We start from the raw sequence: 17,661 nt of genomic DNA, 5'->3' as shown, positions 1-17,661 counted from the left end.
TAAAGAATGACTGACAATAAATAATTAATCAAATTAAAATGTTGGTGCATAATAATGAGTTAATTATCCGAATGCACCTCTATAGCCTAGGCGTTAACAAAATCTTAATACAACCATGATTGGGCCTCTCATAGACTAGGCCTTGTAGAAAGGGGGGCAATCAAATTAGGCCTGCCAAATGAATGTAGAATTGGAAAAAAACACATAAATCCAGCCATAGAGTATAAGCTTTAATCATCCACAAAAAAATCTTGTTTTATAACATGTACAATTAGAAGCATCAATCCATATAGAGCAAGCGTGACTAAATTCGAGCCCAGTTACTTTGCTCACCGCATCCTCCTTCGATTGTCTCGATTGTCTTGTATGGCTGCCACACAAATCCCCCACCTGCTGATCTGCACGAACTGTGTGCGTGCCACTGGCGGTGCACTTTGCTGGACGTGCAAGCTGTTCTCAGCTGCGCATTATCACTTCAAACGCATTCCGTCGTGGTGTTATCTGTTGGCCAACTACTACTGGTAGTACCCGCAAAATGTAAGTTATGAATCGCAAATCATCATAGAGCCGACACACTTCGATTTCATCAATCAGTTTGATTTCAATTTGGTTGTCTAAAATACTATCAGCTTGCACTGCGTCTTTGCTGATGAATGCCCTGATCTCTGACCAGTCAATTGGTTAAATGACATTGTTGTTTCGTCTATGAATCGCTTCTAATAGATCTGAAAATGATGCAATAACCATGAATTTAACAGACTGTTTATAATGAGGGACGTCCCACGTTTAACCTGGACACAAATAGTAGGAAATTGCGCTGGCTTCAACCATGAGAGCATGAGAGAGAAATTAAACATCTGCACGTCGCCTGCAGGTGTTTGTTTCAGTGTCCAATCCGAGGCTCGAACATGATCTGAGGCTGTTTGGTCTCCTGGGCATCAACTTGGAAAATCCTCAAGGGAGAGCGGACAGTGCGTTTATAAATGAAGAGCCGCATATATTGGCCAAAAAATAACATCAGATTTGATATTTTCTGGTGTTGAGAAAAGTGTCTGTTAACGTTGCCTAAATAGTGCGTAGCCAAACACAATGTGCCAGAAAGCAGTGATGTTTTCAAGTGGTAAGCTTGGTCTAATATTACTCCCATGGAGTCATGGGTCATGTTCATTAGACACCAAGCAGAAGAAAACAGACCATAACGGGAGGGGCTATCTGAAACTGTCCAATAAGAAATGCTACTTTTCAGTTGCAAAACGTTGTCTGTTGCGTACCCTAATGAACAGGACCCTGTCCTGACTTGTGTTTTGGTTTGGTATTTTCTCTCAGAATGCCACCGACAGCTCATCCAACTCCTCCCACTCCCAGAAGAAGGAGCCTCTGCAGCTGCAGACCCTGGCCCCACCCAGCTTCTGCGAGCCGCGCCGGCACCACTGCATCCTGGGTCACTTCTACGACCAGCACCGACACTCGGACCACTACTTCCTGGATCAGGTGGGTGGCTGGGGGACGACGGTGGCGAAGGTGGGTCACCAAAACTTTGATCTTGGAAGAAAAAAAAACATGCACTGGAGCTAGAGGGTTGCGGCTATATTCTTTACTACCATGGGTAGGTGGGAGGGACAGAGGGAATGAGTGTTCTTGAAGCCTAAACTATGGTGCTAGTGTGATGTATTTCAAGTTGGGCCTGGAAGTTGACTGCTTGTTGGAAGACATGTTTTGTAGACTGGTCTGTGTAGTTCTCATTTATTTTGCTCTCCTTTATCTCTGCAGTCGGTTCCCATGTTCCCACGCCACGTCAGCTTCCAGGTGGAGGAGGAGGAGGAGGAGATTGTGCGCATCAACCCTCGCGAGCGGACCTGGCTGACTGGGTACGAGGACTACCGGCACGCCACCGCCGCGCGCGACAAGCTCATCCAGCACCCCGAGGACGCCGACGCCTACGTGCACTTCGCCAAGAGCGAGCCGCCCAAGCACGACTACACCTACCCTTACCCCCTGGGCCTTGATCCCTACCAGCACGCAAGGGATCCCAAGATAGGCTGTGTGGACCGACTAGGTGGGGGTGGCCTTATCGGGGGACACAGGGCGGTGGTCACAGCCCAGCCCCGCACTCTCCAGCTCAAGGGCAAGCGGCGGAAGGAAGACGGCGAGCGCTCGCGCTGCGTCTACTGCCGGGACATGTTCAACCACGAGGAGAACAGGCGCGGGCGGTGCCAGGAGGCGCCGGACCCCATCCAGACGTGCATCCACCGGGTCAGCTTCATGTGGTGCGCGGACAGCCTGCTCTACCACTGCATGTCGGACCCGGAGGGCGACTACTCGGACCCGTGCTCGTGCGACACCAGCGACGAGCGCTTCTGCCTGCGCTGGCTGGCCCTGGTTGGGCTGTCGCTGCTGGCCCCCTGCATGTGCTGCTACGCCCCCCTTCGCACCTGCTACCGCTGCGGGGTGGCTTGCCACTGCTGCGGGGGCAAGCACAAAGCCGTGGGTTGAGGGCCGGGAGGTGCCAGCAGAGAGGGGGAGTAGAACAGAGACACATGGAAGGGACTGGACCAGAAGAGGGTGGCCCCGCTATTCTTTTGTTTTGTGTTTTTGTTTTCGCTGTTGCTTCTCTCAGTCAAATTCCAGATGGGAAAACAATTGGCTTGTCCCGGATCTTTTGGAAATGGAAGTTTCTCTCGATGGAAAGAAAGATAAAAAATACGTTTCCTATTGTTTTTATTTTTGTTTGTTTTTTAATTTTTATAGGGGTACCCTGCCTACGGCTTCCATGTCCTTGCATTACAAAGACTAAAATAATGAATATTCATTTATATATAAATATATATAAACAGGTACTTTATATTTTTACACTCATGTGTTTTAAAGGCTTGAATATTTTTCTTTTTCTCAGTGTTTTGTGTGAGGTCAGTGTGAGCGTTGTTTTCTGAGGGGGGCTCTCGCTTTGTGTTCCCCTCGCCATGGCTCACCACCAATCACAGATCAAGCTGGTTCCCGCCTGTAAAGCAGAGGCACTTAAATCAAGGGTGTGTCCTAAATGGTACCTTATTCCTTATAAAGTGCACTACTTTTGATCATAGCCCAATGGGCCCTAGTCTAATGTAGTGCAATATATAGGTAAGAGTGCCATGTGGGATGCAGCCCAACTGTGATCACGTCTGCCCCTCCCCAGCCAATGAAACAAAAGAAAAGGCAAACGTTTAACCAGTGTTTCCTCGTTCTGCTCCTTGACTACTCCTGACCTAGCCTGGTCTCAGAGCTGTGCTGTTTTGTCAACTCATATGGTTGTCAATGGCCTTAGGAGTTGACTATAGAGCACAATTAGACCTGGGGCCAGGAAGGTACCTGACTATACACATTTTAAAACCAAATTCAACCTAAAGTCAGTGGAGAGACACCTGGAAAAAACATGAAAGTACCATTCTACTGCTCAGTCAAGTTAGACTGAATGTATTGTGGATTCGGCCCAGAACAAAAGATCAAATGGGTCAGGGGTACTTGAGTATTGGATGGGGAACCTCTGCTGTGTGTGTGTGTGTCTTCCTTTGTGCAATGGTCTGGAAAATGGAATGGGCAGCAATGTATCCCCGATTGCGATCGTTGTGACTTCAACTAAAAGCCAAAATGGCAAAATAAGCTGCAGCATTTAAATAGAGTATCTAAATTAGTCATTTTTTAAATAGAGTATCTAAATTAGTCATTTTTTAAATAGAGTATCTAAATTAGTCATTTTTTGAAGATAATAATCCTCAATCAACCGTTTTATTACAGTGGAGGAGGAGAACTTGAGCCTTTAGGTGACTTTTTATTCCGTTTTGATGCTTGATGTTGATCTTTTGATATAGTTTTTATTTATTTGCCTTGCTAAATTTAGACACCCGGATAGGGGACTGGGGGGGGGGGGGGTTAAGAGGAAGGGAACTGTCCTATTGTAAACTAAACACAGCCAAGAGGGGAAGAGGAGTTTTTTTTTTTTTTGCCTCCTTTTGAGATGGATGATTTCGTTGTCCACTACAATGTCAATGGTGCTTTCTTTAGTGTGTCTTTTTCTTTTGTCTTTCAAAAGGATACTCAGCGTTTCCCTGACAGTTAGCCTCGTTATCTTTAGAGTTTTGCTCAACTTTAGCTCGAGAGAAAGACCGTTTTGATCTTGTTGCTCATCTTTCCCCACTCCCTTCGAAGGGTATATGATTGTGGGTTCTCCAACGAAGGGGCCCACTAGCACACCTGATTCAACTAATCGCCTAATCGTGTTCTTCAGTCTATACCACGATTAGCTGACACGGGTGTGTTACTGCAGGGTTAGAACGAAAGGCTGCACACCCAGGAGTTCTCCAAGACCAGAGTTGTGGAAGAAGGGTTTTTATCTATTGTTCTGTAGTCCAATAATCCCACTTCCTGGTCTGTTACTCGGTATTACATTACAGCCAATGGCAAGGGAGAAGGCTGTCTTGTCAGCCAATCACATCAGTCAGACAGGTGGTGTCAAAATGTATACAAAAATAAAATGGACGCTACAGTATGTATGTATGTATTGAAACAAACTAGCCTCAAATTTAAATCACCCTGTAACCTCACCTCGTCGGAGGAACATTGTTTGATCTATCTCTGTATGAAGCACAACACTAATCAGAAAAACCTTATGAACAAAATGCGCAAATTGCTGTGAAGTACCCGATCTCGAGTCGCATCAATGTGGTAGAAAAGACATCTTATGCTATCTATCCCAGTCATACATGGACTAATCGTCATAACCATTCAAGTACCAAGCAATGTCTGGGGTTAAATGGGCGACGGTACCATGGCATTACGGATTCTGTACAAAAGCTGTCGTTGTGTCCATGTCTTTCTCTGTACTCTCTCTCTTGCCTTTCTTCCTTCCTTTTTTTTCTGCTGTGTGTTCCTGTTTGTCAGCTTTGCAATACTGTTGCCATTCATTGTAGAGAAGATCCTAGTTTTATTTTTCTATCTGTGGTAAAAAGAAAAGTTAACCAAAAGCAGTTTGTCTGTTTAGGTGCGGTGTCTAATTCCTGCACACATTTAACTATTAAAGGAAAGTGCCTGAAGCATCCTCTTCATCTATCTCATATATATATATATATATATATATATATACTTAGTCTTTTTTATTTTAATGTTTAAAAAAAAAAAAGTTAAATTGATTGTCTTTTTTTTATTTTTACAATCTGCATTTTTACTTCTGTAAAAAAAAAAGCTCAAATATATATATCAAGTGTATGATGTACATTTTAAGTTATATTTTTGTATTGTTTCTAATATGATCGTCACGACTCTTTGCTTTTAAAAAGAAAAAATGAGAAACGAGAAATTAACATCTGTATAAATGCCAATACATCATATGGAAACTAACAGAAGCATGGCCTGGATAGTAAGTATTTTTCCGTGTGTGTGCGTGTGTTCATTTCCACTGTGTTTTACAGAGACATGGTTTTTGAGAGATTAAACCATGTTACAGTGGCATCTCACACAGCCTGAACATTTATCCCGTATACATAGCATCCATATAGAATTCCTATAGAACCTTTCAACAGTAGTTCAGGGTTGTAGCCCAGCACTTCCCTGTGTTGCGTCCGTTGTTTAGGAGCGGGGCGGGGGGGGGGAGCTGATCGACCTCATGCTACTCTGCCCAGTACCATCCTGCTGCAACGCTGTAAATACATGGTCATGGAGGGAGAGAGGTTCAGTTTGAACCTGGTCAGGTCATGGGGGTAGAGAGAGGTTCAGTTTGAACCTGGTCAGGTCATGGGGGGAGAGAGAGGTTCAGTTTGAACCTGGTCAGGTCATGGGGGTAGAGAGAGGTTCAGTTTGAACCTGGTCAGGTCATGGGGGGAGAGAGAGGTTCAGTTTGAACCTGGTCAGGTCATGGGGGGAGAGAGAGGTTCAGTTTGAACCTGGTCAGGTCATGAGGGGAGAGAGAGGTTCAGTTTGAACCTGGTCAGGTCATGAGGGGAGAGAGAGGTTCAGTTTGAACCTGGTCAGGTCATGAGGGGAGAGAGGTTCAGTTTGAACCTGGTCAGGTCATGGGGGGGGGAGGTTCAGTTTGAACCTGGTCAGATCATGATGGGAGCGAGAGGTTCAGTTTGAACCTGGTCAGGTCATGGGGGGAGAGAGAGGTTCAGTTTGAACCTGGTCAGGTCATGGGGGGAGAGAGAGGTTCAGTTTGAACCTGGTCAGGTCATGGGGGGGGAGAGAGAGGTTAAGTTTGAACCTGGTCAGGTCATGGGGGGAGAGAGAGGTTCAGTTTGAACCTGGTCAGGTCATGGGGGGAGAGAGAGGTTCAGTTTGAACCTGGTCAGGTCATGGGGGGAGAGAGAGGTTCAGTTTGAACCTGGTCAGGTCATGGGGGGGAGAGAGGTTCAGTTTGAACCTGGTCAGGTCATGGGGGGAGAGAGAGGTTCAGTTTGAACCTGGTCAGGTCATGGGGGGAGAGAGAGGTTCAGTTTGAACCTGGTCAGGTCATGGGGGGAGAGAGAGGTTCAGTTTGAACCTGGTCAGGTCATGGGGGGAGAGAGAGGTTCAGTTTGAACCTGGTCAGGTCATGGGGGGAGAGAGAGGTTCAGTTTGAACCTGGTCAGGTCATGGGGGGAGAGAGAGGTTCAGTTTGAACCTGGTCAGGTCATGGGGGGAGAGAGAGGTTCAGTTTGAACCTGGTCAGGTCATGGGGGGGAGAGAGGTTCAGTTTGAACCTGGTCAGGTCATGGGGGGAGAGAGAGGTTCAGTTTGAACCTGGTCAGGTCATGGGGGGAGAGAGAGGTTCAGTTTGAACCTGGTCAGGTCATGGGGGGAGAGAGAGGTTCAGTTTGAACCTGGTCAGGTCATGGGGGGAGGTTCAGTTTGAACCTGGTCAGGTCATGGGGGGAGAGAGAGGTTCAGTTTGAACCTGGTCAGGTCATGGGGGGAGAGAGAGGTTCAGTTTGAACCTGGTCAGGTCATGGGGGGGAGGTTCAGTTTGAACCTGGTCAGGTCATGGGGGGAGAGAGAGGTTCAGTTTGAACCTGGTCAGGTCATGAGGGGAGAGAGAGGTTCAGTTTGAACCTGGTCAGGTCATGAGGGGAGAGAGAGTTTGAGTATACGCATGTTCTTGATTAAAACACACATCTCTATCGTATGTGTGTATCATAGAGGGAAAGACTGCAGCAGACAGATCCTGCCTTTGCTCTAGAGTATCTTCCCCCCTTATCTGTCAAGACTGAAACAGGCTTGCAGAGCTGTACCGTGTTCCGCAAGTCTCGAAAATAATCTATAGAGGACACAATGTTGTTTTGCTCTGTGGGTCTCTGTAAATGCATATGAAAGGCAGTCAGAGCGAGAGAAAAATGGTCCCTGAAGGCCCTGGCCCGGCTACGGAACTCGGCGACTGCAAATAGTATCAAACTTCAACATGTGCAAACATTTAAGGCATACTTTATTCTAATGAGGTCACTTTTTTTTCTCTCCCCTCTTTTGAATCAGGGTTTGAAAGAAAGAACCAGCACTTAAAACGCTGTTGCCATCTTCGCCTTTCTTATTTAAGGCTTGTGTACTGCGATGTCATAGCCTGCCCCCTTAAAATAGTTTTATAGATTTACATGAACCTACATCCAAAAACACTGTTTTAACATGTTTTGAAATGCATGTTACAGTATGATGATGGGAAGGAGTAGGCCTATAACTTGGTTCCCCGCAGAGAGCTTTTCAGCACCGTTGAGCACGTGGTTGTTTCCGTGAGTCAAAATGGCACCTTTTTTGTCAAGGTGTGCGCATTCCCATGCAAGCAAGTGTACCAGTAAGCTTAGATGGCTAGCAATGAACATAGGCTAAAATAAGTTTATAACACACACATGAAAATGTTTGCCAATTTATAACTCTGTGTAAGCGTTCTCTGACTCAACTGGACAACACAACCATTATTTTTTGAGGTGAGTGCTAGCAAGGTTGGTCAGTGTGACTGCTAACAAGTTTACTAGCAAGCTAGCTTTGAGTGGATGTCAAGAATAACTTATATTTAGCAGTAAGCCTGTCCTTCCCAGGTTTTTGTCAATGTCTGCTGTGAATTGCTAGCTAGCTAGCTCACCAGTAGCTATAGCTGTTCAGTCAAAAACGTATTAAAAGTTTTCTATTTTAGAGAGGGGAAAAACAGGAGACATTTTGAGAAGGTAGCCTAATGGTTAGAGCGTTGGGCCAGTAACCGAAAGGTTGCTAGATCGAATCTCTGAGCTGACAAGGTAAAAAATGTCATTCTGCCCCTGAACAAGGCTGTTAACCCACTATTCCTAGGCCGTCATTGTAAATAAGAACTTGTTCTTAACTGACTTGCCTATATAAAAAAAAAAAAAGGGTAAATAAAAAAAATAATGTATATTTATCAGCGAAAGCTAGCCTATTTCATAGGGTTGAGAGTGAGATATATCATGGAACTTATTGTAGTCCACTACCTGGTTGTAGCTCTCAGTATCATAGTTATTCGGCATATCCAGTGCTATTGAAAATTCAGTCACATCACTCAAACATTTTTAAATAACCCAGTCCAAGATGGGCGTCACAATACACCATACACATTTTTGCCACCCTGAGCCTAGGAGTTGACAACAGAGACGGTTGAGAACCAAGGATATCGTTCCATCATGTGTGAACCCAGACGACTGGCGTCAGGCACTAATTCTGACCTGCTAGGCCTTTGTAAACAGACCTGCATGTTGACCAGCGCTCACCATGTGAAACTGGACACAAGACCTCAAATTCGGCACGGTATGCCATAGTGTGTCTCTCCAATCACCATTGAACCTGTTCTGTGTGAATGTGTGTTAGGCCACAGCCAGCAAACCGATGGCCAGGGTTCCATGGGGTCTTAGGTCAACACTAGGCTCTGCGAACAGCATCCACCACCAGCTCCCTCCATAACCCCCGGCACAACCTTTAAAAAACATGGTTAATCCGTGGCATCCGTCGTTAAAGTGGCGCTCCTGTTTCCCACCACGACACAGTTGGACACCCTCTTGGCAGTCCTTACCTGTCCAGTTGGCCTGCTTTTACATGGCCGATGCATGCTTTAGCCCCCCCCCCCCATAGCAGTGTTCTAGAACATCTATACAGGACTACCTAACTTGCTGTCCATTTCCCACGGACCCATCCTCCCACCAGTAGTGTGCTCGTCGCTGCAGCCCAAATGGTGGACACACCCCTGGCTCCAGTCCCATCCCGTGCTTAGCCAAGAGAACTTCAGGGCTTTATTTGTGTACCGTTTCCTCACCGGTGGGAACATTGCAGGACACTCATCAGGATGTTATTGTGCACATATCACAACAGAGAGAGAGAGGGAGCCTCTCCATCCTCCTATGGACAGAGGAGAGGGAGGCGCTTTCCCACACTGCTCAGGGGCCATGGGGTGGTGGGGGGAGGGGGAAAGTGGGAGGAAAGAGACGGGTGCGATGGCATTGTCTCCAAAAGCGCCTTTTTTGGTTATCTCCAGCTATCTGGCAGCAAAAGTCATTGACAGCCAGGGTGAGTGAACTACAAAAGTAGTTCTCTATTTAGTTGTTTCAGGAGAGCTTGTAGTTGATATTTTGCTTCTCTCTGAACAATAAAACCTATACCGTGCATATCGCTATACCTGTATAAATGGCTTCTCCCAGTTATGAAGACTGTTCAATGATCAGTTAATTCCATCATTTCGCGCAAGCAGTAGGTTTCAAAGTGCTTGATTAGGATCTGAAAGGATTCAAAGAAAATGATTCTCAGGTAAGCCTAGTAGCATTCAGAAAATGTAGTCACTTTCACACATAGTAGTCGTGCCCCGATCTGTTCAACAATGACCATGCATGCTCCACGAACCAAGCAACAACCTGTGTGCAGTGAACACAAAATATAGGAGGGAGTCTGTTTGCATTGGCCAGTCCAAGCAAGGCCAATACACACAAATCAGGCAGAGTTGGTTGCCAATCTCCCAGTCTAAACCTGGGTTTATATACGTGCCCCATGCCAGTTTAACTTGTGTGGTCAACATGGACACAGCGTTATTTCCAAGAAGACCAAACCCTGGTGTGTGTCTGTTGGCGCGACTGGGTGTAGCTAGTGTTGAATCAAACCAACAGGAAAAGTGCAGTGAAAATAATATGACCAGTGTTTATTTTTGCGGACGCTTGTATCGAGAGTTTGTGTGCCGTTCCGGCCACATTTGGGGTTACTCGGAGGCACAGAAAGGCTTCAGTTCCCAATGCTTTGCTTTGGGCCGGTAGGAGGAAGGAAGTGGACTTTAACTGTTAACTTTATTCTATCTGAACCCTGCCCCCACTCACCTCAGTTACTTGAATGTTCCACCCCAGTTCCAAAACAATGTTCCACTGCCAGAATGGCCTTGGTGGTCATTTTGCAGATAGCTGGAGCTAGTTGAGTTGTACAGGCTGTGTAATGGGGGAGCTGTAGTCTAGATCTAGATAAACCCACATGTTTACCAAATTGTCGTCAGATCTGCCAACAAGCCCCCCAGGTCTTTTTGAGAGATTGTGCTGGTCTACTTATTCTCCGTTAGTGCTGTACAGGAACTGTGTAGATTCCAACAGGGATGAAACAAAAGCAAAAGAGAGGGCATTACACACACACACACACACACACACACACCAAGAAGCCTCTCATCCACTGTAATAAACGGAGGAAATGACAACAACAAAAAGTAATTTCAACCAACTTAAAGAACTAGTTATTCTCCTGCCACAAGAGCACTGAGTGATCCCATCAAAACCCTAGCGAGTCAGAATGTGCTGATGGCCTAGCATGCGCGGGGAGTGAGGCAGCAGCTTCTGACGGGATGTTAGTCTGGGCCTAATTTAAATAGGCCCCAGCGTGTCTGCCTGCCTCCCTTTGTTTACATGGATGAAATCTGAAACAAATGTGAACACGATACCCCTCTTGTCCCCCAACCCTCCCCTCGAGCTGCTTCCCTCCCTGGGTATCTCAAACGGAGCCATGTGTGCTATTTTCTTGGACCGAAATTAAAGCACAGTGGGTTCGGGGTTAACTCCCCACCAGGCTCCTTGCAGCATTGACTTTTTATGGCTTCTTGCCTTTTTTGCTAATTGCCTTTTCTCCTCTCTATGGCTTCTGGTGTTAGTGGCCATCAGTTGTTGCTCCGGAAAGCACAGGGGAGGAAGATGACTCTCCACTCTCTCCTCTCCTGGAAGGGAGCTACTGTAACTACACTGAACAAAAATATAAACAAAGTGTTGGTCCCATGTTGCATGAGCAGAAATAAAATATCCCAGAAATTTACCATAAGCACAAAAAGCTTAGTTCACTCACATTGTTTTGCACAAATTTGTTAACATCCCGCTTAGCGAGAATTCTCCTTTGCTGAGACAATCCATCCGCCTGACAGGTGTGGCATATCAAGAAGCTGATTAAACAGCATGATCATTACACCGGCGAACTCGTTACACAGGTGAACCACAGATGTCTCAAGTTTTAAGGGAGCGTGCAATTGGTATGCTGACTGCAGGAATGTCCACGAGAGCTGTTGCCAGAAAATGTTATGTACATTTTTCTACCATAAGCCACCTCCAGCTTCATTAGAAAGAATTTGGCAGTATGTCCAACCGGCCTAACAACCGTAGACCTCACCAGCCCAGGACCTCCACATCCGGGCTTCTTCACCTTGAGGATCGTCTAAGACCAGCCACCCAGACAGCTGATGAAACTGTGGGTTTGCACAACCAAGGAATTTCTGAACAAACTGTCAGGGGGAAAAAAAACGTCTTTGGGAAGCTCATCTGCGTTCTCGTCGTCCTCACCAGGGTCTTGACCTGACTGCAGTTTGGTTTCGACTTGTGGGCAAATGCTCACCTTCGATGGCTAATGGCACGCTGGAGAACTGTGCTCTTCACGGGTGAATCCCAGTTTCAACTGTACGGGGCAGATTGCAGACTGCGTGTATGGCATCGTGTGGGCGAGCAGTTTGCTGATGTCAACGTTGTGAACATGGTGGCGGTGGGATTATGGTATGGGAAAGCATAAGCTACAAACAAGGAATACAATTACATTTTATCGATGGCAATTTGAATGCACAGGGATGCTGTGACGAGATCCTGAGGCCCATTGTCATGTCATTCATCATCCTCCATCACCTCGTGTTTCAGCATGATAATGCACCGCCCCATGTTGCAAGGATCTGTACACAATTCCTGGAAGCTGAAAATGACCCAATTCTTCCATGGCCTGCATGCTCACCAGACATGTCACCCATTGAGCATGTTCGACGTGTACGACAGCTTGTTCCAGCCATTGAAGAGGAGTAGGACAACATTCCACATGCCACAATAAACAGCCTGACCTATTCAATGCAAAGAAGATTTGTTGTGCTGCATGAGGCAAATGGTGGTCAAACCAGATACAGACTAGGTTCTGATCCACACCCCTACTTTTTTTCCCCCAAAAGGTATCTGTGACTAACAGATGCATATCTATAATGCCAGTCATGTGAAATCCATAAATTGAAATTGACTGATTTCCTGACATGGACTGTAACTCAGTAAACTCTTTGAAATTGTTGCATGTTGTGTTCATATGTTTGTTCGGTATATCTGCAGTTGCAGTCTTAACTACTCCTCCTGCTTTCAAACATGCTACATACATCTTGGTCCAAAACCCCTTTTACTCACTGAACTTGTTGCTTAATTGCTACATTGTTTAAAATGGATGCAAACCCTTTTTTAGTTTCCCTCTTTGTGTTAGAAAACAACCATCGGTACCAAGAGGCGTACAGTTGAAGTCAGAAGTTTACATGCACCTTAGCCAAATACATTTAAACTCAGTTTTTCACAATTCCTGACATTTAATCCTAATAAAAATTCCCTGTCTTAGGTCAGTTAGGATCACCACTTTATTTTAAGAATGTGAAAAGTCAGAATAATAGTAGAGAGTGATTTATTTCAGCTTTTATTTCTTACATCACATTCCCAGTGGGTCAGAAGTTTACATACACTCAATTAGTATTTGGTAGTATTTGGTAGCATTGCCTTGAAATTGTTTAACTTTGGGCGAATGTTCCGGGTAGCCTTTCACAAGCTTCCCACAATAAGTTGGGTGAACTTCCTTATGATGTCATCTATTTTGTGAAGTGCACCAGTCCCTCCTGCAGCAAAGCACCCCCACAACATGATGCTGCCACCCCCGTGCTTCACGGTTGGGATGGTGTTCTTCGGCTTGCAAGCAACCCCCTTTTTCCTCCAAAAATAATGGTCATTATGGCCAACCAGTTCTATTTTTGTTTCATCAGACCAGAGGACATTTCTCCAAAAAGTACGATTTTTGTCCCCATGTGCAGTTGCAAACCGTAGTCTGGCTTTGTTATGGCGGTTTTGGAGCAGTTGCTTCTTCCTTGCTAAGCAGCCTTTCAGCTTATATCAATAGACTCATTTTACTGTGGATATAGATACTTTTGTACCTGTTTCCTCCAGCATCTTCACAAGGTCCTTTGCTGTTGTTCTGGGATTGATTTGCTCTTTTTCACCAAAATACGTTAATCTCTAGTAGACATAACGCGTCTCCTTCCTGAGCGGTATGAAGACTGCATACTATTGTTTGTACAGATGAACGTGGTACCTTCAGGCATTTGGAAATTGCTCCCAAGGATGAACCAGACTTGTGGAGGTCTACAATTTTTTTTCTGAGGTCTTTGCTGATTTCTTTTCATTATCCCATGATGTCAAGCAAAGAGGCACTGAGTTTGAAGGTAGGCCTTGAAATACATCCACAGGTACACCTCCAATTGACTTACATGATGTCAATTAGAAGCTTCTAAATCCATGACATTTTCTGGAATTGTATAAGCTGTTTAAAGGCACAGTCAGTTTAGTGCATGTAAACTTCTGACCCACTGGAATTGTGATACAGTGAAATAATCTGTCTGTAAACAATTGTTTGAAAAATTACTTGTCATGCACAAAGTAGATGTCCTAACCGACACACCAAAACTATAATTTGTTAACAATAAATTTGTGGTGTGGTTAAAAAACTAGTTTTAATGACTGAAGTGCATGTGAACTTCCGACTTCAACTGTATATGAGAAGTCAGGCAATCTGGCTTTTATCAGAATTATAATTATCCAAACAATCTTTGTTGTGGGATTTAGTGTGCAGTTTATTTAGTAAGTGCCATTTTCAAGCCTGGTTGGTTGGCTTGAGCCCATGAAGCAAATGCTCTAAACAATTAAATAATCATTTTGAGTTCAGAGGGGATTTTTGGGCCTTTGTTAATCCCTGACAAAGTGTTCCCTACGTGGAGTTGAAGTAGTGGAGCATGGTGGGAAAGGTGTGTTCCCTCCAGAGCAAATGAGCAAATTCTCCCTCCTGAAAGGAATTAAACGAGCCTCACTGCCCTTTCAAACGTGATGCCATGCAAAATAAAAAAAAGTGTCTGGTAGATAAAGAGGGAAGCCATGCATGTCCTTCCATATAGCTTCTGAGAACAGTCAGCCCCCCCAGCCTCCCCCTTCTAACCTCCCTGCAGTTTCCAGAGACCCTCACAGAGTTGAAAGGGTCCTCTGCTAACCCTCTGCCACACCCCTCGGCTTCAACTTGTCCTGGTTGTCTTTTCTCTTTGGTGGTCATATCACGTCTCTGATCTGAAGATAAGAACCACTCTCCTGTCCAAACCGACAGGTAAATGTCCTGTGGGTTTTAGCACGTTGCTATTTATCATGACGCTAACGCCACCAACCATGTGAAAGGAACCGAGGTGAAGTGGGACGGTTCCATGCCGAACTGCCAGTGGAGTCTGTCTTGTTTGCGAAGGCCATCGCCTTGGAGACCTTGGGTGGGAATTCCTTGTGTAGCGCCACGGCAACGGTGCAACATCAAAGGGATCGGCAGAACGGTTTGGTTCTGCTACAGTGCCCCTCCAAAGGGCCTGGTTTCCTCAACCTACAGACCCTGACACTCCCCCCAAATATCTTAGCAGAATCTCCCTCTCCTATATACTTACATACACATCTGTATTACCTTGATTGCCTTAAGAATGTATTTACACCCCATGACTAAATTTAGAGTTTGTGTCACTGGTCTACACATAATACCCCATAATGTCAAAGTGGAATTATGTTGTTAGAAATAAATTACAAATAAAAAGCTGAGTCAATAAGTATTCAAGCCCTTTGTTATGGCAAGCCTAAATAAGCAGTAAAATTGTGCTTATAAGGCACATAAGTTGCATGGACTCACAGTGTGCAATAACGGTGTTAAACATGATTTTTGAATGACTGCCTCATCTTTGTATCCCACACATGCAATTATTTGTAAGGTCCCTCAGTCGAGTAGTGAATTTCAAATACAGATTCAACCACAAAGACCAGGAAGTTTTTCCAATGCCTCGCAAAGAGCACATATTGGGGGGGGGGGGGGTAGACATTGAATATCCCTTTGAGCACGATGAAGATATTAATTACACCTTGGGTGGTGTACTAAGATACAGGCATCCTTCCTAACTCAGTTGCCACAGGTGAAGGAAACCGCTCAGGAATTTCACCATGAGGCCAATGGTGACTCAAACAGTTCCAGAGTAGAAAACTGAGGATGGATCAACAACATTGCAGTTACTCCTCAATATTAACCTAAATGACTGTTAAAAGAACAAAACAAAAAAATATTCCTAAACATGCATCCTGTTTGCAATAAGGCACTAAAATAAAAATGCAAAACAGAAATGTACTTTATTTCCTGAATACAAAGAGTTATGTTTGGGGCAAATCCAAAACAACACATTGAGTACCACTCTTCATATTTCCAAGCATGGGGTGGCTACATCATGTTATCGGTATGCTTGTCATCAGCAAGGACTAAGGATTTTTTTTAAATATATGGAATACAGCTAAGCACAGGCAAAATCGTAGGGTATAACCTGGTTCACTCAACCTCACCTTTCAGAAGGATAATAACCTAAAACACAAGGCCAAATACAACGAGTGGACACAACTTTAGGAACACCTTCCTAATATTGAGTTGCACCCCTTTTGCCCTCAGAACAGCCTCAATTTGTCAGGGCATGGACTACAAGATGTTGAAAGCGTTCCACAGGAATGCTGGCCCATGTTGACTCCAAAGCTTCCCACAGTTGCATCAAGTTGGCTGAATGTCCTTTGGGTGATGCACCATTCTTGATACACACGGGAAACTGTTAAGCGTGAAAAATCCAGCAACGTTGCAGTTCCTGACACACTCAAACCAGTGCGCCTGGCACCTACTACCATACCCTGTTCAAAGGCACTTAAATCTTTTGTCTTGCCCATTTACCCTCTGAATGACACACATACACAATCCATGTTTCAATTATCTAAAGAGTTAAAAATCCTTTAACATGTCTCCTCCCATTCATCTACATTGATTGAAGTGGATTTAACAGGTAACATCAATAAGGGATCATAGCTTTCACCTGGTCAGTCGGTCATGGAAAGAGCATGTGTTCCTAATATTTTGTACACTGTGTATACACTGGTTGCTTACCAAAACAATATTGAATGTTCTTGAATGGCCTAGTTACAGCTTTGACTTAAATCGACTTGAAAATCTATGTCAAGACTTGAAAATGGCTGTTTAGCAATGCTCAACCAACTTGACAATACTTGAAGAATTTAAAAAAGAATAATGCTTACATTTTGTACAATCCAAGTGTGCAAAGCTGTAATCACTGCCAAAGGTGATTCTAACATGTGTAAATACTTATGTAAATTAACATGTATTTCATAAAATATCTGTTTAATCCATTTTGAATTCAGGCTGTAACAAGAAAATGTGGAATAAGTCAAGGGGTTTGAATACTTTCTACCCGCATGTCATGTGCAACTAGAGGCGAAAGAACTCTAGATCACCTTTACTCCACACACAGAAACACATACAAAGCTCTCCCTCACCCTTGATTTGGCAAATCTGACCATAACTCTATCTTCCTGATTCCTGCTTACAAGCAAAAACTCAAAACAGGAAGTACCAGTGATGTGCTCAAAACGGAAGTGGTCCGATGAAGCGGATGCTAAGCTACAGGACTGTTTCGCTAGCGCAGATTGGAACATGTTCAGGGATTCATTAGATGGCATTGAGGTGTTTACCACATTAGTCACCAGCTTCATTAATAAGTGCATCGACAACGTCGTACCCACAGTGACCGTATGCACATATCCCAAACAAAAGCCATGTATTATGGGCAACATTCGCACTGAGGTAAGGCCTGGAGCTGGAGACTAATCCGCACGCTTATTAGAAATCCCGCTACGTCCTCCGATGAACCATTAAACAGGCAAAGCGTCAATACAGGATTAAGATCGAATCCTACTACACCGCCTCTGACACTGGTCGGGTGTGGCAGGGCTTGCAAACTATCACGGATGACAAAGGGAAATTGACCAGTGACGCGAGCCTACCAAATGAGCTAAATGCCTTCTATGCTCACTTTGAGGCAAGCAACACTGAACCATGCATGAGAGCACCAGCTTTCCTGGACGACTGTGATCACACTCTCCGTAGTGGATGTGAGTAAGACCTTTAACAGGTTAACATTCAAAAGGCCAGACGGATTGCCATGACGCATACTCAGAGCATGCCCTGCCCAGCTCACAAGTGACTGCATTGCATACTTTCAACCTCTGCCTGACTGTAATACCTGCATGTTTCAAGCAGACC

The 17,661-nt window shown here is 44.8% G+C and overlaps 1 protein-coding gene across 4 annotated transcripts in view; it reads left to right on the top strand.

Annotated features, from left to right (window-relative positions):
* LOC110493732 (sprouty-related, EVH1 domain-containing protein 2) overlaps window positions 1-5,375 on the top strand; it is a 34,356-nt gene extending 28,981 nt beyond the window's left edge. For 2 of the 4 annotated variants that reach the window (XM_021568162.3, XM_021568164.3), the window contains exons 5-6: window positions 1,327-1,491; window positions 1,771-5,375. In XM_021568162.3, the coding sequence (XP_021423837.1) occupies window positions 1,327-1,491; window positions 1,771-2,493 (888 nt within the window). In that variant the 3' untranslated portion in view covers window positions 2,494-5,375. Of the gene's footprint in view, window positions 1-1,326; window positions 1,522-1,770 lie in introns of all 4 variants that reach the window. The other 2 variants (XM_021568163.3, XM_021568160.3) reach the window with 1 other exon arrangement.
* The last annotated feature ends 12,286 nt before the right edge of the window (window positions 5,376-17,661 follow it).

Source organism: Oncorhynchus mykiss, chromosome 17 (genome assembly GCF_057628025.1).
Source record: "Oncorhynchus mykiss isolate SJ-2025 chromosome 17, ASM5762802v1, whole genome shotgun sequence".
NCBI classification, from domain to species: domain Eukaryota; kingdom Metazoa; phylum Chordata; class Actinopteri; order Salmoniformes; family Salmonidae; genus Oncorhynchus; species Oncorhynchus mykiss.
Note: the sequence above shows the minus strand (reverse complement) of the source record. Positions and strands in the feature narration are given on the sequence as shown.